Source organism: Sylvia atricapilla, chromosome 27 (genome assembly GCF_009819655.1).
Source record: "Sylvia atricapilla isolate bSylAtr1 chromosome 27, bSylAtr1.pri, whole genome shotgun sequence".
NCBI classification, from domain to species: domain Eukaryota; kingdom Metazoa; phylum Chordata; class Aves; order Passeriformes; family Sylviidae; genus Sylvia; species Sylvia atricapilla.
The window spans coordinates 4,683,145-4,693,362 of NC_089166.1; the positions used below are offsets into that span (position 1 = coordinate 4,683,145).

At 51.7% G+C, this 10,218-nt stretch overlaps 1 protein-coding gene across 2 annotated transcripts; it reads left to right on the forward strand.

Annotated features, from left to right (window-relative positions):
* The first annotated feature begins 2,218 nt into the window (after positions 1-2,218).
* LOC136372351 (corticotropin-releasing factor receptor 1) lies at positions 2,219-10,005 on the forward strand. 2 transcript variants are annotated; one of them, XM_066336954.1, is made up of 10 exons: positions 2,219-2,311; positions 2,389-2,495; positions 2,841-2,961; positions 3,466-3,619; positions 3,851-3,911; positions 5,829-5,901; positions 6,965-7,050; positions 8,806-8,941; positions 9,133-9,174; positions 9,806-10,005. In XM_066336954.1, the coding sequence occupies exons 2-10, from the start codon at positions 2,485-2,487 to the stop codon at positions 9,944-9,946; spliced, it is 825 nt and encodes a 274-aa protein (XP_066193051.1). In that variant the 5' UTR covers positions 2,219-2,311; positions 2,389-2,484; the 3' UTR covers positions 9,947-10,005. The 2 variants fall into 2 exon arrangements, with proteins under 2 accessions (XP_066193051.1, XP_066193050.1); XM_066336953.1 differs by lacking the exons at positions 2,219-2,311; positions 2,389-2,495; positions 2,841-2,961 and having other exon boundaries at positions 3,188-3,619.
* The last annotated feature ends 213 nt before the right edge of the window (positions 10,006-10,218 follow it).

The following is a 10,218-nucleotide window of genomic DNA, read 5'->3' on the forward strand; positions in this document are numbered from 1 at the left end:
AATCCTCACCTTTCAACAGCCTGGAAGTGGCCCATGGTGGTCCACAGGCCTCTGCTAATCCTCTGCACTTCATCCTTGCAGGTCCCCAGTGCAATGCCTCGGTGGACCTGATTGGCACGTGCTGGCCCCGGAGCGCGGTGGGACAGCTGGTGGCTCGGCCCTGCCCCGAGTACTTCTATGGCGTGCGATACAACACGACCAGTAAGAGGGGCAGCACTGCTGGGGACACGGCAGGCAAGGGTTCTGGGACACAAGTGACAATACCTCTCTGGGAACAAAGCTCATCAACCATAAAGGAAACAGTGCCTCAGACCCCAGATTTCAGGGAGGGTCATTTATAAGCAAGTTCTCCTGGGAAGAGGAGAGGGCTGATGTCCCCATTTTGGGGGCAAAGGCAGAGAAGTGATCCTGCCCTGCCCTTCGAGGTGGTATAGGGGTCTGAAGCTCCCAGCTGAGCAAAGACTGGGAGTCTTTGAACCTCATCGCCTACTGGCACAGGTGGCTGCACTGTCACTACCAGTGACATGCTGGGAATAGAGGATGAAGTGATAGCATATGAAAAGTGCCAAAGTCATTCCTAGAAAGAAGGTTGAGTTTCTGACCACCCAAGTGGTCAAGAAACACCTTGCTTCTCACAAAAAACATATTTCTTTCCATCCTGCACATTCTTGCAGCCATGGAGGATGGCACAGACACACAGCTCCTCCCTTGTGGTGCCTGCTGTAGGAGCCTCTCTGCATTAATCACGACTTGAGCCTGTCTCTGAGCCCTTCCCACCCCATCACCCTGACAAAAGTCATGGTCTCCCGTTAATGGAAGCCCAGTCTCACCCAGTGCTGGCATTGCCCCACTGCTGACACCAATCACAGACTCTCTGGGATGCCTGGGCCATTCCTTCCCAATTAGCCTTGCCACCTATTGCCCTTGCTAGGAGGCAAAAAAGCTCCTAATTAATAGAGAGAAGTGAAACTTCGTGTTGCCATCTCAGCAGATATCCTGGGCTGGCACATGATCACCCAAACAAACAGCAGAGTGAAATGGAAGAAGAATCTAAGTGGTGCTGGTTCCGCTGCATCCCTGTGTATGGTGAGGAGGTGTTGGTGTCCCCCAGTACCAAGGGCAGAGTTGGTGCAGACCCAAAGATCTTGAGCAGGTCTGAAATATTCCAAGGGTTTTTGTTCTGCAGTTGTGACCAAGGCAACAGCAGAGGTGCCTTCAAAGCAGGAGATGCCACTGGCCTGATGTCAGTGCCCTGCATTAGTGACAGCCAGGTCACATGTCTGTGTCCATCTCCATACTCTGTTAACCCTTGGATGGGCATCCTCTCTTACAGATAATGGGTACAGGGAATGCCTGGCGAACGGGAGCTGGGCAGCACGTGTCAACTACTCCCAGTGCCAGGAGATCCTCAGTGAAGAGGTAGGAGCTTGGGAGTCCCTGGGCTCTTGGCAGAAGGGCAAGAGACAATGGAGTTTTGAAAGGCAACAGCATCCAGGCCAGAAATGGCCCATGGGACCCGAGGGCTGAGAATGCAACACCATCCCAGTAACAAAGTTGCATGTGGCAATTACGACCCCTTTTTGATTTGCATTTTTACTCCCCATCAGAAGTTATGCCATGCCTGTTTCCATCCCCATTAAAAAACCAAGAGAATTGGCAGTGTGAGGTCCCCAGGGCCTCTGGGTACAGATCAGCCCTCCAGCTCCCTCTTGACATAGCACTCATGAAAACCCCATCCTTCCCTGCTGAAAATGAAATAAAGGAGATATTTAGCTGAAAGAGATAAATAAACGGAGATCAAGAATTGCAAGCCCCTGAGTAGGTCAAGCCACCCCTTGAAGCAGAGAAGAGATGAGTTTTTCATTTGCAGTTGATATCAGCTCTGGTATTTAAGATGCTGATGCCTCTTGCCAGGAATGGTTTTCTCATTCTCACTTAATGGCTAATTCACTGATTGGATGAGTGCCTAACAGCAGCAGTGATCAATTAATTCAATTATCACTCATACTTTCCCTCTGCCCAAATTCATCCCAGCCTCTCGGCTGCCCTGAGGGCAATTGGGATTAACTGTGATACAAGATTCCAGTGAGCTCAGCTGAGTTCTAGCAGGGTTTCGCCAGAGGATGGGTTGGGATATTCTAGTGCTGAGCTGTCCCATTAGCTACTCTGGTAGAAGTGGAATGTGAAACCAGGCTGGTGCCTCTCCTTCTCACATTAGCCACATCTCTTTCCATTCCCACTGTCCTGTCCCAGGGTGGGCTCCAATTGCTTCCTGAAAAAGGGCCCAAAATTTGAGGTGCAGCTGCCAAAGGTGATGTGGTGGTGGAGGTGGGTTTATGCTGGTACCAGGGCTGCTGCTGACCCTCTGCCAATCTCCCCCACTCCCAGAAGAAGAGCAAGCTGCACTACCACATTGCTGTCATCATCAACTACCTGGGGCACTGTGTTTCGCTGGGGGCCCTCCTCGTGGCCTTTGTCCTCTTCATGCGCCTGCGGTGAGTGACAAACCTACTGCCATGTTCCTGCAAGGTCACCTCAGGCAAGGATGGACCCAGTTCCTGTGCTTTGCTGTCTCCTCCCTCACAGCCACTGTCCTCTAGGCTGGAGGGATCCTGCCTATCTCAGGGTTGTTTTTCTTCTGCTGCTTTTTTAAAGCACCTGGTTAGGGAGGCAGAGTGTCCTCCTTGGTGCTTCCACCTCCTGGTCCTCTTCCTGCCCACCTCACTCAGGACATGGTCCCAGCAGGTCACCCTTGGGGTCCCAACAGAGACATTCAGCTCCACAAACAACACTGCCCCAGTCCCCCTGCTCTGATGGTATCTTGTTCCACCCCTCTCCAGGAGCATCCGGTGTCTGAGAAACATCATCCACTGGAACCTGATCACAGCCTTCATCCTACGTAATGCCACATGGTTCGTGGTGCAGCTCACCATGAGCCCAGAGGTGCACGAGAGCAATGTGGTAGGTGCAGCTCTGCCAGCCTGAGCCCAATCCTGAGCAGCTGGGGGGTGTGAGGACCCTAGAGATCACAGAACCACAAAAAGGCTTGGGTCTGAAGGGACTTTAAGGATCCTTTAAGTTCCTTTAAGATCCTTTAAGCAGTTCCAAGCTCCCTGCCATGGACAGGACACCTTGACTATCTCAGGTTGCTCCAAGTCCCATCCAACCTGGCCTTGGACTCTTCCAGGGATGGAGCACCCACAGCTTCTCTGGGCAACCCATGCCAGGGCCTCACCACCCTCCCAGGGAAGAATGTCTTCCCTAAACCTACTCTCTTTCAGTTTGAAGTCACTAAGATATGGCTACAGAAGCAACTTCAGGCAGCAAATAGGGCTGGCTGGTGGCTGGCAGGCACCCCATGTGTATGAGAAACACAGGTTTGATTGCTCTGCTGGGGTCTGTGCTGTTCCTTGCATTGTTTGCCCCACTGACACAGAGCTCAACAGGCTCCACATCTCCTGGCAGGTTTGGTGCCGCTTGGTCACTGCTGCCTACAATTACTTCCATGTCACCAACTTTTTCTGGATGTTCGGCGAGGGTTGCTACCTGCACACGGCCATTGTGCTCACCTACTCCACGGACAAGCTCCGCAAGTGGATGTTCATCTGCATCGGCTGGTGTGAGTGCCAGGCTGCCCCGTGCCCAGGGTTTAGTGATGCTCCCCCTCCAGCCCCTGCTCCAGTTCTTGCACACAAAGAGCTGCAAAAAGGGTGCCAGGAGCAGGAGGATGGGATTTGCATGGACACATCATCTCACTGGGTGGTTTGTGTGTGAGAAAACTGTTAGCATGTGGTTTTGTGGTGACCTTGCACCTCTGAGACTCACCTGTGTGTTCCCCCACCCCCCGCAGGTATCCCCTTTCCCATCATCGTTGCCTGGGCCATTGGGAAGCTCTACTATGACAACGAGAAGTAAGCCTGGTTGCTCTTATCCTCCATTCTTCTTTCTATCCCAAATTCTCAGGGATCGGTTGGTCAGGAACTCTGTCAGGGAAGAAAAAAGGATACTATTCTTCCATCCTTTCTTTTATCCCACCTTTTAGGTCTCTGCAGCACAAGCCCTGCCCCTGCTTGTTTCTCCTTAAAAGGTAAATATGATTTTTAAGGGGAAAAAGAGATTAAACCCTTAATCCCCTACAATATGTTTGCTAAAGGGAGCTGGGATTTAACCAGCAGAGATCTAAATTACCCCCACCTGACCCATTTTCACAGACACCTGCTAATGAAGGTCTTAACAGGTGCCTGAGAGTTCATCCAGAGTGGGAAGTTGAAAGGAGCCCATTGAGATGAATGGCAGCTTGTTCTGTTTTCCAAAGGTAGTTTTCCCTACTCACTTCAGAAGCCCCATGCTACTCACACAGGCACTGATTGAACAACCCTGACAAGGTGCTCCCAGGATGAGCATATACCTGAGTGTGCTCCTGTCGCATTTGCAGGACAGAGGACAGAGCTCACCCAGACCTGTGTGAGTGAGATTATGGAGAACCATGCAATATGCTGAGTTGGAATAAATCCACAAGGATCATTGAGTTCCACCCCTGGCCCTGCACAGACCCCCAACAACCCCATCCTGGGCATCCCTGGCAGCACTGTCCAAACACTCCTGGAGTTCTGGCAGCCTCAGGGCTGGAAACATTCCCTAGGGAGCCTGGGCAGTGCCCAGCACCCTCTGGGGGAAGAACCTTTCCCTGAGATCCATCCCAAATTCCCCCATGACACAAACTCAGACCATTTCTTTGGGTCCTGTCCCTGTCACGGGGAGCAGAGATGAGGGCTGCCCCTGGGGAGGAGCTGCAGTCTCTGGTGAAGCCTAAACTCGGTCTCATCTGCCTCAGCTGAACATTCCGTGTGCCCTCAGCTGGTTCTTATGTGGCCCCTCCAGACTGCTCCCCATCTTCATGTCCTTCTGTCCTGGTTTGGAATAATTTAGAGGAGAACCTCTAAAAGGAGTCCCCTAAAAACGAACCTCCACCACCCCTCCCCCCCCCCCAGCCCTGGGTTCGGGAAGGAAAATACCTTGGAGGAAAAGTGGAAAAAACCAGTTTATTGAATGACAAATGAAAAAAAACCACTCCCCAATACCGAGGAAAATGGCAAGTTACTGTGGGGAAGGGCGCAGAGCTTCTTCCACGGGCCCCGGAGGTTCTCCGACTTCTCAGGTCAGGTCAGGTCCGGAGCCAGTCCAAAATGTTCGAGGGGGAGGGGGGGGGAAGGAAAAGGAAGGAAAGAAAAAGACAAACAGAAGCGGCCAAAACCATCAGGCAGGAGCAGGCGGCAGAGAGAGAGAGAGAGAGGAGCAGCAGCAGCAGCAGCAGCAGGCCAAGCAAGCGGCCGAGCCAGAGAGCAAGCAGCAAAAGTGGCAGGCCCTGCCAAAGAGGGAGGGGGGCAGCTGTTAGACATAACAATGTAGTCCAAGATATGGGATAGGGGACAGCGTCAACCCAGAACACCCTCCTTTGGACACTCTCTAATGACGCCAGATCTTTCTTATATTGTTGAGCCCAATACTGCCCCCAGGATGTGATGTGAAGCTGCCCCTGTGCAGAACAGAGGGGGGCCAGCCACCTCCTTTGTGGGGAGGATGTCCCTGCTTGTCCTGCAATAACCAGCTCCCACATCCATATGGGGCCCATCAACACTCCCACAAGCCCACTGCACCTCCTTTAACTGAGTCCCCAGGGAAGCTATCCCACGCTGGCTGCAGCAGTTTGAGTCTTAGTGCTTTCACCTCACCAACAGTGACTTACAGAGGCTGTGTAAGAACAAGAGTCTATCCAGGTCACTCCCATGTCAGGCTTGTCCCTGACACCACTTGTCCTTGTCTTGCAGGTGCTGGTTTGGGAAGCGAGCAGGTGTTTATACTGACTACATTTACCAAGGCCCCATGATCCTGGTGCTTCTGGTAAGAGCAAAATGACCTTGTGTGCTAAATAGAAAGTCTTTCTGTGTGCAGGTGGGACACAGGTGCTTCTGTAACAGGGTATGGCCCCCTCCTTTAGCTTCACTCTGCTGGGGCTGCTGCCCCACAGCAGTACTGCTCCTCACCCAAACTGCCCCTTGAGCAATTTTGGGCTTGGGGTGGGCTGCAGAAGGAGCCTGGAAACCTCATTCTGACAGGGACATCCTATGAACAGACACTCCAACATGCATCAGTAGGTCCCTTCACCCCTGTCCTGGCACTGTTTGGGTGTGGCTAGATGCTTTGCCAAGCATTTGCAGAAGCCTGGGATCCTTGACTCCATTACTTGATCCTGATTCCATCTCTCTGTTCCTGGTCCCCGCCTGAGTAGCAATGCTTGATCCACAGGTCACATGGATGGGGCTTTGCCTTTTGATGAGGGACAAGGAACAGCAGAGGTGGCAGGTCACAAGCTGGGAGTTAAACCTGAATTTGCAGGGGGAAAGCCATACATGAAGTCCCCAAACTGTTCGTTCCTTCTTGCCCAATGCTGAAAAAACTCAAAGGAGTAAAAATCACTGGCATAATGGAATGATTGATCCTTCTTCCCGTTTCCCAGGCCATCAGGCAGCCAGACCACTACTAATTCCTGTCAATTGTGCTCAGCTCCGAAGACACCTTCCCCTTCCCTTATTAGCGATTCGGCAGCCAGGAGAGCAGCCAGGCAGATCTTGGCTGTGATGACAGCCACTCTCCACCTTAGATTCTTCCTCTCCCTCTACTTTTTAACCTTCAGCCCTTTCTCTAGCACTTGTCCCTCCTTGGCAATCTACTGGCATGCCCTGCTGCCCTGATCCCTTGACCAAACTCCTAAATCGTATTGTTCAAGTGTTTTTAAAAAAGGCAGACATCCTCTCATGGTGCATGGAAGGCAGTAGATCATGTTCAAGAGGAAACATTCCCACTTCCCCTGGCTCCCCCATCTCCCTATCCCGCCCCCACTGCAGAGGAGATGAGAGGAAATACTGAGGGAGCAGACACTAACTAGTGACCCTGTTCCTCCCAGATCAACTTCATCTTCCTATTCAACATTGTCCGAATCCTCATGACAAAGCTCCGAGCTTCAACCACGTCAGAGACAATCCAGTACAGGTAAGAGTATGAGCAACCCTCCAGGAAGCCAACCTAAGAACTGGGTTCTCTCAGTGGGGATTAGTGAGGATAGGAACTCCATTAGCCAGGTAGCAAGGGGATGGGAGCATGGGGAGACACCTAAGAGCACCTCAAATGCTTTTTGGAGGTATAAGGTCATTAAATCTGGTTAGAGAGAGCCTTGTGATATAGAGTGTGGATGGCTGTTTCTGCCTTTGAAGTGAACCCTTTGGATTTGAGTCTCTTTGCAAAAGCCTGTTCTGGTGGGACCTGATGAGCTCTCCAGGCTGGGAGCTGCAAATCCTGGCATGGAGGTGAGAATTAAATCACTGCTTGACAGAAAAGCAAAAGCTGAGGAAGAAGTGATGAATTGATTCCACCCCAACACCTCCTTGTAAAGAAGAAAGCAGTACTCCCACAGCACAAGGCAGGAAGGTTTAACCCTTCCTTGCCTGTTGGGGAATATTTTGCAGACAACATAAGAGGTGCATGGTCAGAGCAGCTCCCAAAAGTACCTGGAATAGAAGACACTTTGGGCTTCATCATTGCCTCCGTCTGGATCATTTTGTGGGCAGGAATTAGGGAATCTCACTGTGTGCCAGGTCAAGAGAAGCTGTTTTGAGGTGGAGGGTGGCTTTTTCAGCTGAAAATGGAAAAATTCTCGTTCTGTTATTGGGAAATTCCAGTTTTCCTCATCACAGAGTATTGAACTGGGATGAGGGGTTCAGCTTGGGGTAAGCAAAGATAAAAGTTCTGGTAAGAAGGCTGCTTGGCCCCTGTCCACATCTCTGAGAGACTTTTGGTTTTCCAGTATTTGCCTCATTTTGGGAGGGTTTATCACCTTTGGGCAGGAGAACATTTTCATTTCCCAGAAATATTCTGTGGGACGGGAAAATGTGGAGAACTTGTTATATTATAAACTGTGCACTTCTGCTTAAAACCAGGTGAGGGACAGCCCTGGAGGCTCCAGCTGACCTCAGATGTTAAAAAAGCTGATGTGTCCCCTGCTGCCATAGCTGCTCCCTTGGAGAAGCTACACCAGTGAATGTGCTATACTGTAGTTTTCCAGCTCCCATCCTTGGTTCCCTCCAGATCCTCCATGTCATCAGCCAATTTGTGTCAGGGACTGTTTTCTCCTCTAAGTCAGAGATGCAAAACAGGACCCAGACCTCTCCCTGCCCAGCTCAGACCCTCCAGGGGGTGACCATTGACTGTTGGAATCTGTCCATTGGCAGGATCTTTAAGCAAAAAGTGATGGCTTGGCATTCTTCTTGTCCCCTGATCCAAAGGGGAATGAGGTGCCAAGCCCCAATCCTTCCTGCACTCTTCGTATCAACACTATGACTTTTCACAAACTGCACTTGTAATATAATCAAGATATCAAATTAATTACCTGAGATAAGGTTGTTCACAAACTCATGTTGAAGGGTGTGAATTATTATACCCTCCTTAATTCCTTTTTAATTGAGCTGTAGATCAGCCAAGCAATCATTCCATGCCAGCTCAAGGTCAGGCCTCTGCTCTCCACTGCCCTTTTCTGGGTGGAGAAGCAGAGCAGCAGCCCAGTGCTCAAACCAGCCCAGTCCCTTGGGAATTGCACTGGAAACATCCTAATTTGGCTCCATCCTCCCCCAGTCACTGTTTTTCAAGTCCCATCAGACCTGTCCAAGCCATGCTGGTGCTGGGAGTGGGATGCACAGAGCCCTTGTGCTCAGGGCTGCACTGTAGCAACTCAGGTCCCCGTTTTCTCCCTAGGAAAGCAGTCAAGGCCACACTGGTGCTGCTGCCCTTGCTGGGGATCACCTACATGCTATTCTTTGTCAACCCAGGGGAGGATGAGATCTCCAGGATAGTCTTCATCTACTTCAACTCCTTTCTGGAGTCTTTCCAGGTAATGGTCCTCCACACTGGCTTCCATCCCACTCCTTTCACCAAGGTATGTGGAGGAGCCCATCCTGGCTGATGTCTCCTCCTGCTTCTGCCCCCTCCCGAAACCAGACATCCCCAAACCCCAGAGCTGTTCCAAAGCTCCTGGTGTGGGGGTACCTGTTGGCTGTGACTCTTGTACTTGTCTCCTTCCAGGGCTTCTTTGTCTCTGTCTTCTACTGCTTCCTGAACAGCGAGGTGAGCATAAGGGGCTGGGTTTTTTTGTGGCACTCTTCCTTGCAAGTAGGTAAGTTCAGTATGAGGCTCTACTGATGCACAGGGCTTGGGGGGTGGTGGTCCCTAATTCCCCATCTGAAAGTCTTTGGTGATCGGAGTTGGTGCTACACCTGCAGCCCCAGATTTTGCCCAGACAGAAATGACTGCTGTCTGTGTCCTCCTCTGGAGGAGGAAAATCCACCCCCAAGAACAAATGCTCTCAGAGTGCACCTGTGTGATTTGGTGCAGCAGAGCCAAGGGTCCCCCCCCATCCCAGGGAAATCCTTCCCCAGGGTGAGCCCCACACACATGCAGATTGCACAAGGATGAGGACATCTCCCAGGCTCTCACCCAAAACACAAACAGCAGAAAGCAAAAGTGCTGAGAGTAGAAGTGAATCCTGGGGCCAAATGTTTGGGCAGCACTTTCCTCTGCCTCCTCAAAATGCTCCCACACTTTTGCTGGCTCAGGAAAGTTTACCCCACACAAACCTGTTTGTTACCAAATCACATACCATTAATCTGTTTTTGGCTGGAGGACTGAGGAGAAGGATGGCTGGTGCCTCTGTACAGCCTCTGTGTGATGACCAAATGTCCCTATTCATCTTGGCCAGGTGCGATCAGCTGTACGGAAGCGGTGGCACCGGTGGCAGGACAAACACTCCATCCGTGCTCGCATGGCAAGGGCCATGTCCATCCCCACCTCCCCGACCCGCGTCAGCTTCCACAGCATCAAGCAATCCACGGCTGTCTGAGCCGGGAGCAAGAGGCCGTGCCAGGTGCCAACGTCCCCACTGTGGGGAACCCCTGGGAGGGGGGCCATGGCACAGGACTAGGTCCTGCCTGTGGCCCCAGCCCTGCAAGGAGATCATGGACTCACTTGGTCATGGGACACCTGCACAGCTCCTGCCCCATCTGCTGAGCAGGCCTGGAGGGCAGGACAGCTGAGATGCTGCTTTGTCATCTCTCTGGCAGCTGTGTGACCTTCTGGCATGGCAGAAAGAGCCAGAAGAACCTGGAGAGGATG